General features: G+C 30.1%; 5 protein-coding genes across 5 annotated transcripts; 3 read left to right on the plus strand and 2 right to left on the minus strand.

Annotated features, from left to right (window-relative positions):
* The first annotated feature begins 683 nt into the window (after window positions 1–683).
* LOC145743676 (uncharacterized) lies at window positions 684–9,290 on the plus strand. Its single transcript, XM_082561708.1, has 18 exons — window positions 684–890; window positions 1,326–1,453; window positions 2,820–2,938; window positions 3,191–3,243; window positions 3,371–4,055; window positions 4,163–4,309; window positions 4,483–4,636; window positions 4,793–4,859; window positions 4,993–5,118; window positions 5,748–5,901; window positions 6,072–6,306; window positions 6,468–6,585; window positions 6,657–6,836; window positions 7,054–7,250; window positions 7,332–7,465; window positions 7,560–7,812; window positions 7,944–8,148; window positions 8,270–9,290. Exons 1-18 carry the CDS (start codon window positions 810–812, stop codon window positions 8,450–8,452), a joined length of 3,219 nt encoding a protein of 1,072 aa, XP_082417834.1. The 5' UTR covers window positions 684–809; the 3' UTR covers window positions 8,453–9,290.
* Window positions 9,291–9,293: 3 nt separating this feature from the next.
* Window positions 9,294–10,841, minus strand: LOC145743677 (epimerase family protein SDR39U1-like). The gene is made up of 5 exons (XM_082561709.1): window positions 10,643–10,841; window positions 10,416–10,534; window positions 10,239–10,324; window positions 9,900–10,177; window positions 9,294–9,842 (listed from the first exon to the last, which is right to left on the minus strand). Exons 1-5 carry the CDS (start codon window positions 10,662–10,664, stop codon window positions 9,430–9,432), a joined length of 918 nt encoding a protein of 305 aa, XP_082417835.1. The 5' UTR covers window positions 10,665–10,841; the 3' UTR covers window positions 9,294–9,429.
* Window positions 10,842–11,396: 555 nt separating this feature from the next.
* LOC145742969 (mediator of RNA polymerase II transcription subunit 10-like) lies at window positions 11,397–11,831 on the plus strand. The gene has a single exon (XM_082560816.1). The coding sequence runs from the start codon at window positions 11,433–11,435 to the stop codon at window positions 11,829–11,831; it is 399 nt and encodes a 132-aa protein (XP_082416942.1). The 5' UTR covers window positions 11,397–11,432.
* Window positions 11,832–11,839: 8 nt separating this feature from the next.
* On the plus strand, window positions 11,840–13,940 carry LOC145742967 (G-patch domain and KOW motifs-containing protein-like). Its single transcript, XM_082560813.1, has one exon. The coding sequence runs from the start codon at window positions 11,840–11,842 to the stop codon at window positions 13,343–13,345; it is 1,506 nt and encodes a 501-aa protein (XP_082416939.1). The 3' UTR covers window positions 13,346–13,940.
* Window positions 13,548–15,580, minus strand: LOC145742968 (alpha-(1,3)-fucosyltransferase 7-like). Its single transcript, XM_082560814.1, has 5 exons — window positions 15,452–15,580; window positions 15,262–15,333; window positions 14,932–15,114; window positions 14,591–14,825; window positions 13,548–14,475 (listed from the first exon to the last, which is right to left on the minus strand). Exons 1-5 carry the CDS (start codon window positions 15,577–15,579, stop codon window positions 13,903–13,905), a joined length of 1,191 nt encoding a protein of 396 aa, XP_082416940.1. The 5' UTR covers window position 15,580; the 3' UTR covers window positions 13,548–13,902.
* Window positions 15,581–15,969: the final 389 nt, after the last annotated feature.

Genomic DNA, 15,969 nt, shown 5'->3' on the forward strand with positions numbered 1-15,969 from the left:
TTTTTGCTGTGGTGCCAGTTATAATGGTAAAGATAAGCATACTTTTTTTGTGAAACTTACCTCCACCTAATTCTGGTTTCTTAAAATTAAAGCTTTATTTTAAAAACCGTACACCTCTTAAAACAAAATGAGCGTAGGCCTCCTATTAAAACTGAAAAAGAAGTTTCAAAAAGACAAAACTTACTAATAGTTTTTAACCGTTATTTTGTTTTATCGTTTTTTAGGTAAGTAAAAATGCTCACAGCACAGACAAGCCTAATCATGAAGAAACTTTTGCTGTTCTGGGTTAATTTTAAACTGATTTCTCTAGTTTAAGATATAAAACACCGCATTGCCCAATATTTTTTAGATTTAATTTTAAAGTTTGTATAAGCCTGGTATAAGTATAATCATTTGTTTAAACTTAAAAATGCAGCACATTTATATGAAACGAGGTGTCTATAGGTCGAATAGCATGATGAAGACGAATTTTTATTTAGTCTATTTTATTAAAATTTTGTTTACATGTGAATATTTGGATTTAAAATTGTTCTAACATGATAAGGAAAATTGTAAGTTTATAAAACAAAAATGTTCTTTGCCGTATAATTTTTTTAAATAATAATAACGCCCTCATTTTGACCAAAAATGTTTTGACATCGATTAGGTTCGTTCGATTTTCGAGGTCCGCGATCGAACTCTGTACGTTAATTTACTGATCGGCTGACGTCTGTGTTTACTGATCTGATAAAACTGTTTTTGAATATTGTTTGCATTTGGTTTTGTGTGGGTTTTCATTAATGGTTAATCAACGATAAGAGTGCAGAGTGATGTCATATGACAAATCCGCCGGCCATTTATTCACGGGCCAAGCTGACACGGAATTTATTCTTGCTTCCGTGAAAGAACAGGTTAGAATACCCATTTTTAAAAAATAGTTTAAAATGTCAACGTTTTTAGAATTCGAACACTGTTTTTGCAACGTTGACCATGTACTGTATGCAAGATTACAGGTATAAATTTCGTAATTATTAGCTTTATTAATTTTATCCAAACTGCCAAAAGTAGGCCCATATATTTTTGTTAAAGTTCTAAATTTTGAATTTACATTTCATTAAGGTTAACATTACTGTCTCGCTTAATGTTATAAATTGTTGTTTTTAAAGTGCGTATTATAAAAAGTTATGTTTTGAAACAGTCCAGTTGTGTATATTCCATTTATTATCAACAAAAATCTGACTTTGCTAACGGTATATAAAAGTGTTATAATATTTGCATTTTGTACTAAACAACCCTAGAATTATACATTGATAATTAATTAAAATTAATAAATTAAATATTTTTAGGAAATTCAGTTTGAACGACTAACTCGAGAATTGGAGGAAGAACACAACACTGTTGCCACACAACTTGAAAGATGTCGACTAAGGTCAACAAACAACAACAACAATCATAACAACAACAACAATAACAAGTGAGTTTTTTTTTGACACAATAGATTGTGTAGTGCAAATTTAAAAAAATAAAATGTTTTAAAGTAAATATCAATGGGGGTATGTAAGTTTTGGATTTGGTGACCAAGACCTGTGATACTGTATTTATTCATGTATGAATAGAAAATGCATTGATTTTGGCACGTTTTTAATTTTGTTGTTGTTTCCCACTGCACTAATATAAGTGCATTTTTCTTTTTTTACTTTAAAAAAATTTCATTGAAAAATTACTAATAAATATTTTTAAAAAATGATTAAATATAAGAATAACAATTCGTGATTGCAAAATTAAAATTGTTTATTTTTGTTATTCTTGATTAAAAAAGCTATGGTAATAAAAAATAATGAAAAAAGAATTTCGATAAACTTAAAATAGTTCTATACTAAGATTGCAGGAGTAGTTCTTAGCATTTGTTTATGAATATTCAAAGTGTGAACAAAAAAATTTTAGGATTACAATCAGTCCTATTTGATGAACGTATTTGCACTTGAATGATTTCACATCCTTAGTTGTTATTTAAACAAGGTTTACTCGGTTCAAATTGGGCCATATTTGTCAACAACAATTAAGTGCAACTTGATACCTTAGACTTTTAAGTGTTATTTTCCTTACAGAAGTGGGCGTAATTACCTGTTTCTCATCATTGGTTAAATGTTAAAACAGTTTAAAGTTTGAAACTATGACCTTTGTTTCAGTTGTAAAATTAGTTGAATATGTTAACGTTATGCTTTTAAGGACTACTATTGTTTATTTGTTTAAATTTTTTGAATCTTTGTTATTAGTTTGTGCATTTGTTGGACTATTTATTTTTAAATTAAAGTATTGTTAGAATAGTGTTAGTAAGTTTGGTACTTTATTACAGACATGGTAATTAAATATTTTCTGTTAATCAGCTAATTGCTTATCTATTGTTTGATTAAATTACCATAAATGTTTAGTAATTGTTAGGAAATTTGCTACTTAGGTGTTGGTTTATTCATAAAAATATATATTTTTAATATAATGGAAAATTTGTAGTAATAATTAATATGAGTAATATCCATGTTAAAAGGTAAGGCAATAAAATGCTGTAATATATTGTTTTATTTTAATTTACAATCAACCCACTTGTTTCAATGACAATTGGTTAGAGATTTTTAAATGTCATACGTAAATTAAAATGTTCATTTAATGGTAGTAAATTTAAAGAAGTTGTTATGTTTAAAAGGTTAACAAAAAACAAAAAAATTTTAAAGATTTTAAAAAGACATTGAATAAATTTTGTAAATGAAATTTTTCAACTTATTTTTCTTTAATCAAAAAGGTGAAAATTTTAACACAAATTTAAAAAAAAAAATTTTTGTTAGAAATAATCACGATGTGGAAGAAAAAGAAGGAAGTGATACAGAAAGTAAAAGAGATTCGTCACAACATTCGCATGATCACGAATCAAATCAAAACCAGACAAATAAAGAGCAACAGCATCGTAATTACACCGTTATTAACCACTTACAATTATTACGTGTCTGTGTTTAACTAAGGCTTTTGGTCACTTTTAACATTTTGATCAATAGGTTTGGTATAAGACAGATTAGCTGAACAAGTTAGTATGTCAAATAAAAAAAAATTTTGCAATTTTAAAATGATTTAAGGATTTCTGATGATAAGTAATGTTAAAATTGGTTTAGTAGTATGTTTACAAGTTGTGATGTTGTGTTTTTATTTTATTTATCTGCAGATCAACAATATGAGCATCACCATCCACAACAGAAAAACAACAGTAAACAAAAGGTAAATACCTAAATTTTTGTTTTACTTTGTCTAATAAAGCAAGTTATCAGATTAAAATTTTATAATTATCTGAATAATTTTTTTTAGGTTTTTAAATAATTTGGATAAAATCTGTTATTTTTATTAGCTAAATCGTCCACAAACTTGCCCTATTGCACCATCATATGAAAACAACCACTACCACCATTTTCCTGTCAGTAATCACCGTCCACAACCAACATTTGCTCACCCTAAACCATATTATGCAGCTCCAATGCCTCGCATAACTGTTCCAACTTACCAGACTGAGCAACCTCCTTATCCAACACATTTTTCACCTCCTCCAGTGTATCAACCACAAAAAGTTTTTACCCAGTTTCCACCAGCGCACCAGTATCACGATCTCGAAAATGAGCCAGTGTCTTCTTATTACGTCAATTTACCAGTGAATTATTTTCAGCCACAACCCCAAAGACCATTTTATGACCAACCCCAGCAGCATATAATGGTTCCTGATCCATACTATTATAACCCACCTTATTCTAATCAACATGGTTACTACATGAACCATAATCCACAACCAGAACAATTTAGCTACCAGCAAAAAGTCATTCCAATTTCAAAAAATATCAACCATACTGCTAACCAACAAGACCAGTGGTCTCCACCACCGCCTCTACCACCCCGAAAATCTCGATCCAAAAAAACAGTGGACCATCCCATAACACAAAACACCAACATGCACCACCCGCATGTAATGGAAAATCCACCATCTTACCAACAGCATCAGTCTTCAAGACATTCTAGTTCATCCCATATGAAAAGTCAGCATCGTAAGTAAAGAACAAAGTTATATTGTCTACATTCTACATGATTTAATTTTACCAGACATTTTTTTTAAAGTATATATATATAATAGTTGTCATATTTTATTGAACAGGAGACTTAAGAAGTCCGCAACCTCATAGTAGAAAGACATCTCAGGAATCCTATCCCACGACAAGAAACAGGAATTCGAGTGAAGTGAGAAATTCCAGGAACAGACTTAACTCAGTTGCCTCACAAACACATTATGATCAAACACCATGTAAGTTGGTTATTTAATTATAATATTTTCTAAATAGCTTAAAACCAACCCATTAGCTTACAAGTCTTTTTTAGGTCTAACAACAATTTCATTAAATTTAAATATTACTGCATTAAGTCTGACTAGAAATTAAATCAAAAAAAATTGTTGAAATGTCGTCCGTTTCTCCTCAGTAAATCACAAACAAAGCTCGAAGGCTTCATCTAGTGACCCTGTAGACTATCGACAGCGACAGCGAAGTCATCGGCTATCAGCTTCACCCCGAACATTGAACCCAACCCACCTTCACCGACAAATTACATACAGTAATAATGAATATAGTGATGGGTATGTACGTTAACTATTAAATTTGTACATGTTTATAGTTTATATAATTTTTAAAAATATTAGGTTTCTAAAAATGAAATTTGTAATTTACTGTTGTATTTACACACTTTTAGCAGCTTGTAATTATTATACAAAACGTTTTTTTTTATTGTTTAGTTTCATTTACGGAAACGAACCAGAAATAAATGAAGTGGTGGAAATGTTAAGACACCATTCATACCAGGTTTGCCAAATAGTCATTTTCATTATGGGTAAATTTAAAAGGAATTGTTGCTAAGGGAACTGTTGGAATTTCTTTAAAAGGAATTGTTGGAATTTCTGATTCTGGATTTAATTTGTTTTATTTAAACTTTCAGGTGGTGTCCAATGCTGCTGCATACGTTCAACACTTAACTTATGGAGATGACCAGATGAAAATTGTAATAAGAAGAAAAGGAGTTATCCCGTTGTTAGTTAACCTTCTACATCACCATGTTATTGATGTAAGTAAACATAAGTGATTCATATAACAGTGGTAATACATTTGTTCGCCTTGTTAGGTAATGTTTTAACATACTAGTCAAGAAGGGGCAAGCAAAGGTTATGTCAGTGTATTATGTTTTAAAATTATTTTTGACTAAAATTTTTGACTAAAAGTAATTTTATAAAAAAAATTTTAAATGTTTTAACCACTAGGTTCTTAGATTCATTTTTACTGTAAAAGCGTTAGTAATAAGGTATTTACTTCTCTGTAGGATAGTTTTAAATTAAAAATTTCTTGAAATTGATTTCTGGTATATTGGTCGTAAAACTTTGGGTTGTCCAACAATGGGAAATAAAAACTAGTTCTATAAAAAAGCAAAATTAAAATGGCATTGAAGATTCTCAAAAATAAATAAAAATTTATTTGTATAACCTCCCTGGTATTTGTTGAATAAAACTTGTTTGTTTACACAAGTTGTTGGTTGAAAAACAATAAAAAAATCACACATACCTGAAATTTTTCCAAATGTCAAAATAGTAGAATAATTCTTAAATTTTAAACTATATAAAATAAAAAAATTAAACAGCAACAATATGTATTTTGTTTTATTTTTGTTTATTTTTATTGTTTTATTTTGGTTATGTTAAGGTTCAAAAAAATGCCTGTGGTGCACTTCGGAACTTGGTATATGGTCGAACAAATAACGATGCAAAGGTGATAGTAAGAAACTGCGGCGGTATTTCCTCATTGGCTCATGTTTTAAGATGTACAGAAGATCAGGAAATGAAAGAATTAATTACTGGTAATTAATTTTTTGTCATGTAGATAGATTATCAAAAGTTGGCTACTTAAAATTTTAGTTTCTAAAGTATTTTTTTTCTGTATGGTTTTAGATAAGGAATTTTATCTGTATTAGTGTTTAAAAAAAAAAATAAAATTATATGTTTAAAAACTATTCTCCTTACCTTACAGGTGTTCTATGGAATCTATCTTCCTGCGATCATCTGAAACTTACGCTCACCGACAGTGCCCTCCCCACTCTTGCCTCTCGAGTTATTATCCACTATGTTGGTATGCTTGATCCTGAAAGAATGGCAAAGTTTTTAGTTGCCGAACAAACTGATTCTTACACTGATTTAACTGCAAGTGATTTTACGATTGACCCCAATTGGGCTACATTGTTTGTAAATGCAACTGGATGTTTAAGGTGTGTTGTATTTATAACAGATAACGTTTGATTTTGTCTAGCAAGTATTGTTAGATAACAAAAATTATATTGTTTTTGTTTAAATTATTTTTTGAGATTCTTTAAAATTGTAATTGCTATTATCAGTACCTGAATTTTTTTAATACTTGTAATTTTATTAGAAATATAAGCTCAGCCGGTGTAGAGGTTCGAAGGAAAATGAGAAATGTGGATGGTTTAATTGAAGCTCTGTTGCTCATCGTTGAAAATGTGATTGGAAAAAATGATGTGGATAGCAAAGTAATAGATTTATATTTCGATTTGTTAAAAAAAAAATAAAAGCTCTATTTTTAATAAGATTTTTTTTCCAGGGTGTCGAGAACTGTATGTGCATACTCCGCAACCTCTCGTATCGACTCGCATTGGAGGTGGAGGCTGCTCATCTTCCTCTCACAAGAGACTCCTCAAACATTTCCGGGGTTGAGAATAAGGAAGAGGATTGCTGGAGAAGAAGCAAGAGGTACAAAGATAGAAGAAGAAAAAATGTGGAGGTAGGGAAAAATTACAAAAAAAAATATTGTTTTTAATGTTTTTTAAACATAAAAATTTGTTTTTTTAAAAAAGTTTTTTTTTAAAAAAAGCACATTGTTTTTTTAAAAAAGCACAACCATACAAATTATTACTTTAATGGGTGAATATTTTTAATAAATTTCGATATGTTGTTGTAATTAAATGGTAATACCGTAATTAAATGGCAAATTATCTCAGATTCTTCTTGATCCATCTTCATCACACAGTATGTCAAAACCAGATGCTCAAGGGGTTGAGTTGTTATGGCAACCATCAGTAGTAAGAAGATATCTTGCTTTGTTGGCTGAAACCTGTAATTTCGGGACACTTGAGGCAGCATCGGGTGCTCTACAGAATTTGTCAGCAGGACAGTGGGTCTGGTCATCAAATATAAGGTGGCTTATTTTTTGAACCGGGGAAAATTAATTTATTTTTGGAATGAGCCTGATCAAAAATGTTTTTAATTTGTTTTACAGATTGTCTGTGAGAAAGGAAAAAGGTCTTCCCATGTTAGTGGAGTTTTTGCACATGGAAAATGAGAGAATAGTTACTGTAATGTGCTCAGCTTTAAGAAATATGGCATTAGATGGGAGAAACAGAGAACTGCTGGGTACATATTAACATAATGCTTTAAATCTGATCAGATGTAAAACTTTATATAACAGTTATACTATAATAACTATATTCCTAAAAACAAATTGCAGGTAAACATGCGATGCAGGATTTTGTTGATCTTCTTCCAGAGCCTGACCCAGCATCCTCAGAAAGCTTTCCAGATGATCCTCCTCTTGATCTTCTTGCTCAATCTGGAATACCTCCACAAAAATCTCTTCTTATTGAAGCATCTTGTGGAGCCCTTCGTGAGTTGACATCATCGAATGTTGAAAATGCTATGAGGTTGTATAATTGCGGTGGAATTCAGAAACTAATTGCAATCAGCAGATGCAGTGACTATCGGTAAGCCAGTTATAGCATTTGAAACATAATAAAACATTCGTCAGTATAAAGAAACCCTTTTTTTTTATTTTGACCTTGAAAAATAAATCTTAGTACACAGGTTAAATTATTATTGTTCTTTATTACTATAGGTACCCACATCGTGTAGTGAAAGGTGCTGGCCGCGTTTTAGTTAACTTATGGGAGTACAAATCTCTCCGAGCTACTTTTAAACTAGAGGGGTGGAGCCAGTACCACTTTCATGTAGCTGGTGTGTATAGTGTGGCCAGTGTTGGAAGCCAAGTCTCACCTTTATCAAGTCCTGCAATGTCACCGGAGGAACCAAGCACATTTAGGGTACGATAATTATTAAATAACTTTATTTTTTCAGGCAAACTCGAGATTTTTTGTTTGATAATATATATGATATTTATTTTTAATTTGATTTATTTAATAAAATTAATTTTAATTTGATTAGGATCCAATTCCGAATCCCACCTACACATCACAGCCACTAATAAACCACCATACACCATCTTATAAACTACCTTATGCACCAATGACCACTAATTACCATTCTAGTGAACCAGATGCCAACTACGTGTCATTACAGACCATCGAAAACCATCAGCAGGCTGGTAATGTAGATTCCTGGGTTTAACTTTTTGATTAACAAATGTGTTTGTATTAATATAATAACAAGTTATTTAACATTGGTTTGCTTTATTTTAATCTTTTTTTTAAATATTTAGGTTGTGTAGTTAAGGTTAAACTGATAATTTTAATAACATTTTAGTAATTATATCTAAATATTTTTGTTGAACTGCACTTTGAAATTATTTTTCTGTCGGTTTTTATAAAGTTAAGTTTCAGTTTTATATTTTATAATAATGTAACTAAATTTTATTATAAATTTTTTTTGTTGTAGTTTTTAATATGCTTTCACCTTTTTACTTCAAATAGACTTGCTTTTAAATTGTTAAAAGATGTACTTATTAGATGAATATTGATAGCCTATTATGATTTAAGCAGAAATTTTTTTTTGTTCGTTAAAATTCTTCAACTAATTAATATTTTTGATGTATATATACATATAATCCATTCTGATTTTTTAATTGTAAGTATGTTTAGAAATGTTAATAGTAAATAATGCAGTCGATATGAGGAGGTATCAATAATATTCATTTTTAAAATCTACTTGCTTATTTAAAAAAATGGTACTTGCTTATGTTGAATGTAGAATGGTATGAACAGAAGATTTAAAATTAATTATTGACATAGCTTAAAAATTCACATTTTTTTACGTCATATTTTATTTTTTTAACTTTGAACTAGTACCCGTCCTTTATTATATTTTAAGGTATAGTGTCTCTTGTTAATGACTATGCAATATTTGTTTTTACATATACTTTTTTATGTGTCTTACAGTTTATGCAGTTTAAATTTCTGTAATGGTATGTATTTAATTCATGTAACTATTACCATTGGTGCTATAATATTAGTCGATACAAATATATATTTCATTTTTTAATAAATACTAACAATATCAAATAGTTTTAGTTTTTTAGTTAACATAACAAACCTGAAATTGTTTACAAATGAAAAAAAAAACACAGTGATTTTTAGGCAAAAATTGAATTAGGGTAAAACTATTTCTTTTAAAGCCATTTCAAGTGTCGGATATTTAAACTGATATCCAAGTTCAAGTGTTCGTTTCGGTTCAACTTTTTGTCCCTCCAGCAAGATTTTAGCTCGCACTTTCCCGAAAACACCTTTGACAACAAACCCAGGCAGCGGAATAAAAGCTGGGCGACATAAAGCCCTGCCAAAACATTTTGAAAAATCTAAATTTATTTGGGGGTCTGGAGCAACTCCATTTAAAATTCCTGAAACATTTTGGTTCTGAATAGCATGCATGAATATTCCAACTATATCATCTATGTGTATCCATGGAAACCATTGCAAGCCACTGCCAATAGGTCCACCTAAACCAAGTTTAAAGGGTGGTTTCATTTGCAGTATTGCTCCACCGTCCTTACCCAAAACTACACCTAAAAAATTAAAAAGTTAAGTTTTTTTTATAACTTTTACATAGTATGTTTAATTACCTGATCTTATTGTAACATGGCGGATATCAGTATTTAAGGTGTCAGGTAAAACACTGGCCTTTTCCCAGGCTGTTGCTAATTCAGTCCAAAAATCGTTTGGTTTATCACATACATAACTTTCAGTGTAAACCTTGGTACTATGAGTAGGATAATAACCAACTCCCGAAACAGTAACCCATACTGATGGAGGTAAACTTGAAGCTATTATAGCATCTCTAAGTGTAGCTGTAGTATCTATACGGCTATTCCAAATATCATTTTTAAGGGTGTTGCTCCATCTGAAGTTTTAAAAAGAATTTATTGCCTTAAGTCATAGTTGATTGTTTTTAAAATTCTTACCGTTTCGTTGGATCAAGAACAGACTGGCCAGCCAAATTAACAACTCCAAATGTTTTGTCAGGAATTCCATTTCTTTTAATATCTTCCTACAACATAAAATAATAAGGGCTCCTACAGTAATGATCACATTAAAATACAAATGGTTTTTGATAATTGCAAAATTCATGTTGTAAATACCCAGGTTATAACATTTGTAGATTTATTTTGGCCTCCATATCGGGATATTGTTAGAGCAGAAAATCCAGATTTTTCCAATGCCTTTGTTAAATATCTTCCTATAAAACCACTGCCTCCACCTAAACAAAGTGAAAAATACTAATATATTAACGTTAGTTAACAAAATGAACAGTAAACACAAAAAAGTATATTAAATGATAAGGGGTTAGTATGATGATAATGCATACCTACTAATACTAGTTTGGACATTTTTGTTAATTGGTGAAGTTGCGGTTGTAGAAAAAAGTGTTTTTAGTTCCACAAACTTTTAGTTATATAAAAACATAGATATACTGATGTTTACTAATGTGTCTTGGTTGAGAATACCAGTTTTTTTAATAAATATCAGTATACCTTTAGTTTTAAGAAGATTGTGTTCCCTGTAACGGGCAGGTGTCAACAATCATTCAAAGATGTAAATACACGTGATGACGTCATTTTGCATGCTTCCAAACTAAGTAAAAATGCCTTTTTTCCTACATGTTAGAAAGCTTAAATATATTTTTTACATTAGTATAATTTTAGTTATTAAATAATTTGTTTAATTAATTAATTAATGAATACTTAAAACTATTTTTTCATTTTAAACAAAGTATTCAGATTTTTTTATTTTATGAATGGGAAGTAAATTTATGTCGAACCAGCGCGAAACGATCTCTTTTGTATTCGTATCTATCACGTTTTAATATGCTAGTGGGTATTGTGAAAGGTTTTTCATCTCTACTTGCTTTTAGTGCAGAAATTGTTAGATAAATAAGGCAAGTTTTTTTTTAATAAAAAGACACGTAGCTCTTTACAATATACTTTTCGTTCGCTGTTATTTTAAGGGTAAGAAAGGCTATTTGCCGTTTAGTATTTGGCGTTAATTTATAATTATATATACATCAGGACCAGAGATCAACAGGATAATTTGTAATTACAATTTTTACTTCATTTTAAGAAAGCTACCTTATATATATTGATGAATAAAATAATGAAATGAGTGACAAATTGGAAGTCCTTGAAGATAATCTTGAACAATTTATTGAAAACGTTCGTCAACTAGGAATCATAGTCAGCGACTTTCAACCGCAAGGCCAAGCTGTGCTTAACCAGAAGATTAACTCTATGATAACATGCCTGAAAGATATTGAAAACACAAAAGCAACACTTCCAGACATACACGTTCCATTGGAAGTTTTTGATTACATTGATTCTGGAAAAAATCCTCAGTTATACACAAAGGACTGTATCGACAAAGCGTTAATGAAAAACGAGGCTGTAAAAGGAAAAATCGATATTTACAACAAATTTCGCCGGGAATTGATAACCCAGCTTTCTAAAGTTTATCCGGAACAAATTAGCGAGTACAAAAATATAAGAGGAGAAACAAGTTAAAAATTAAAATGAGTGAAAGTGGCAAAATATCTGTTTCCTTTGGCTTTAAAAATAAAATACAATCTAAGGTTGATGTAGATAAAGTAATTAAAGAAAAAGATTCAAATTTACCTGTTGATTATCTTACACATGTAGATAAAAAGTCACTTGATATTTCTGATAAACCTACAAAACATCTTATAATCCCTCTTATTCATCAAAATCGCTGGCAGAAAAAAGAAAAAACTGGAAATTCCGATGGAAAAAAAGATTTTACTTTAGAAGATGAGGCTGCACAAGAAATTTTAAAGGAGTCTGCTCACTACTTAGAAAAAAAGGAAGAGTTAAAAGATTCTGAAAACCAATTTGAAAATCTTGCGGTTCCACTTCTTTTAAAAAATAAAGTGCCAGAGGGTTTTGAATCAGATGACAAACTTGACGTTTCAATACGCCCAGATCAAGCTTCATTAGGTGACTATGAGGATATACCAATAGAGGCTTTTGGTATGGCTATGTTACGTGGTATGGGCTGGGATCCTAAGATTGGTATCGGAAGAACCTTTAAACAAAATACCAAAGTTTTGGAGGCAAATCTTAGACCCAAAGGCCTTGGTTTAGGTGCAGAAGCAACCAATAAATTGAAATTAAACAAGGCTACCACGAATAATAAAAACGAAGAAGTTTTGGAAATTAAAGTTGGTGCATTTGTGTTAGTTGAATCCGGGAGTCACAAACGAAAGTATGGAGTAATTGAAGGCCTAGATGTAGATAATGCACAATGTATTGTCAAACTAACTCTTGAAAATAAGTCCTCTACAATTGGGGAGTATGCACTTAAAGTTGTTTCAAAAACAGAGTACACAAAATACAGCAAAGATCTTAGTCGATTAAGTAAAGCGCACCAGCAACAAGAAAATAATGAAAATGGACATCAAAAATTTGAAAAAAATTATAAAAATGAAAGAAAGAGGAGATATAAAGATGACGAATCCAAAGGACATTCTGAAAAAAGCAAACGAAGTGAAATGAATGATGACAGATATCATAGATCATATTCTGAAAGAAGTCGCACACAAGACTCTAAATCCTCCTCTAATGATTCTAAAAAATTGAAATCACACAAAAAAACAAAAAAAACAAACCACCGAACATGGTTAAGGCCCAATTTAAAGGTTCGAATGGTCGACCAACATTATCGAAAAGGAAAATATTATAGAGAAAAATTGTTTGTTGTTGATGTTTTTGATGTTGAGGGCAATTGTAGTTGTAAAACTGTAAATGGGACTTTTTTAGATGATGTTCATGAGAATATGTTGGAAACTGTTGTGCCCAGATCCAGTTCTGACGCATATGTTGTTATTACCAGTCGTGGAAAGTTAAAGTATGACGGCAAACTTGCCAAAATATTGGAAAAAGACAAAAGCAAATGTGAGGCTTACCTTCAACTTTTAGATGATCGCGATGTGGCAATCAAGGCGGGATTTGATGAAATTTGTGAATATTCAGGAAACGTGGAGGAAGATTCGATGTTTTAAAACACTTTTAATGGATTTTCAATTGTTTTGTGACAACTTTTAAAAAGCACTTTGTATTCTGTTAAGTTTTTTTTGATTGAAAAAACTAGTACAAATAAATAACTTTTTTATACACTCTGAATATATTTTGTAATTTTTTAAAAGTGAAATTTTTTGTGGATGAAAAATATTCTGCTTACAAACTCATCTTTTAATAAAAAAACTTATTATTTTTTTTTGCAAATACGCTCTAAGAGATTGCATATTGATTTATTAAGAAACATTAAAAATAGCAGTAAACAATTTAATAACAACTTCTTAACACACAAAATCACATTTAAAAATCTTGAGCAAGAATATTTAAAAAATAAAACAACTTTTTTCATTATTGCAAAACAACAATAAAAAACTTTCACTTGCTTTATAGCATAAACAACTTAAACCCATAATTAGTTTTTTATAGTTATAACTATTTCCTCTAAAGTAGCATGTCAGAGTAGCAAAGCAGTAAATAAAGCAAAAAAGCGTGGTTATAGAGTCCGCTATAATAAAAACTACATTTTTACATTTGAAAAGATCTATAAAAAACAAGCTTTGTTGTCTTGGTTGTAATAAAACTCGCCCATGTTTGTTATCCTTTTACGAACTGTGTTGTTCATTAGTTTGTCACACAATAAATCCAGACCCACTCTTTCTAACGACTTTAATAATTTTTTCATTTTATCGTTGTGTGGCGGAATTCTCCAATTAAAATATTCCATGTAAGCGGTATTGTTTTTATCCAGGTATAAAATGTGTTTTGCTAACGTTTCTGCCGACGGAAATTCTTCCGAGTGAATAAACGATCCTGGGGGAGCTATTCGCTCCATGTCTTCGTATTTTGCTCCCAAGACTATCGGAACCCGACCAGAATAAAGGCCGTTATGCCAGAATTTCTCAGTTATGTAATCCTTACAATGATACGAGTTTTCAAAGGCTAAGTAAAATTTATACGAGTCTAATTTTTCTTTTGGCAAGTTTTTAAATTCTTCTTTATTTTTAAAACACTTCCCAAATCGATCAACCTTAACCCCAGCTTTTATTAATTCGTCTACAAAAAGCATGCGACGTTTGGCACCGCTCACGTAATCACAGTTGCTCACAACCCATAACTAAAAATGAACAACCCGTAATTGAAGAATAAAAATACGTTATATTCTTTTTTAAGTAAAAAACTAAAAATGTTTGTATTAGTAATCTTAATCAGTTCTATGAAAGCAAACTTACGGCCATGTTTTTCTTTTTAGCCATTATTTCTTTTATTTTTTCTTTGGTGCTAAATGCATGTTCTTTTAAAGCATTTTTTCGTGAATAAGGTCGCCAAACGTCGTTATCTGTTCTATAACCCATAGTCCAGTTAATAAAGTCGTCAAATTTATTCATACCATTTGGTCCACGATGTGATATCGAAACAACAGAGGGCGCCTCTTGTAAATCAAGAACAAAAATCTGATCCATGTCCCTTAAACACAATTGGTGGCAAAATTATAATAAATTAAAAGTGACTTAAATAAGTGCTATTGTTTTCAGTCAATTTTAAAATAGCCTTAGACTATAGTTTAAACAACCTGTAATGGTTCCATGGCATTTTTTCTTTGTTTAATGATGTATAATGAAACTCGACTGCTATTGCTTCGTTCAATTTACTTCTGTCGTACGTTAACACACACTGATCATTACCTTCTCCCTCTGAAAACCCTTCTGTCGGTACATCCCACGGATGGGTCCATGCCAAAATATATGTTCGGTTTCTTAATAAGTTTTTGAAATTAAAATTTTTTTTCGCTAAAAAGTAATATTCTTAAAATAATTAAAAGAAAAATTGTTTTTACAAAAATGTTTTTATTATTAAGATTTAGATTAACAGAATATATATACTAAAATATACGAAAATATACCTTGAATCAAGTTTTCTTTTTCGGTTTAATGAAGTTAAGAATGTGTTCGTTGATAACTGTTCTGTCTTAAATCTTTGAAAGATATTTAACTTTATTTGATAGTTGTAAAGTACTACATTATATATTACAAAAATTTTAACCAAAATATTTAAAACTACCACAATCTCATTGAATAACTTAAAAAAATTACCTGTATGTTAATCTTGTTAATCCAAATTTTCGATTAAGTTTGGTAACATTGCCTACATTTACAATGTAGATTATTACAAGTATAACACTTAGTAAAAAAAATCCAAAACCGATGTTAACTTGTCGCATTCTGCCAAGTGTTATTTATATTAATCGTATTATTAAAAAGTTTAACCCACATTAAATCTAAAACAAAAATATCATTTTTTATACTTTGCATAATACAATATATTTATAAACTCGTTTAAGTTTTCTCAGCAATGTTTTAATTAAAAGCATTCAAACGGAAATTACAGTCACGTTGTATTTACAAAAGCAGGCTTTGTGTTTTTACAATTTTGCACTTGAAGCGAATCCAACACATCGTTTACTGTTAACAAGATTGCTTCCTGTTAGGCTTTCAACTTTGTCTAATTTGCATTTTAAAAATAATATTCTAAAAACTTGTTTTCCTAAAAACTTATCTTTAGTCAACTTTTTATTTGTACTTAAAAAACAACTAAACCCCAAGCTTTTATT

This window comes from Corella eumyota, chromosome 2 (assembly GCF_963082875.1).
Source record: "Corella eumyota chromosome 2, kaCorEumy4.1, whole genome shotgun sequence".
Lineage (NCBI taxonomy): Eukaryota > Metazoa > Chordata > Ascidiacea > Phlebobranchia > Corellidae > Corella > Corella eumyota.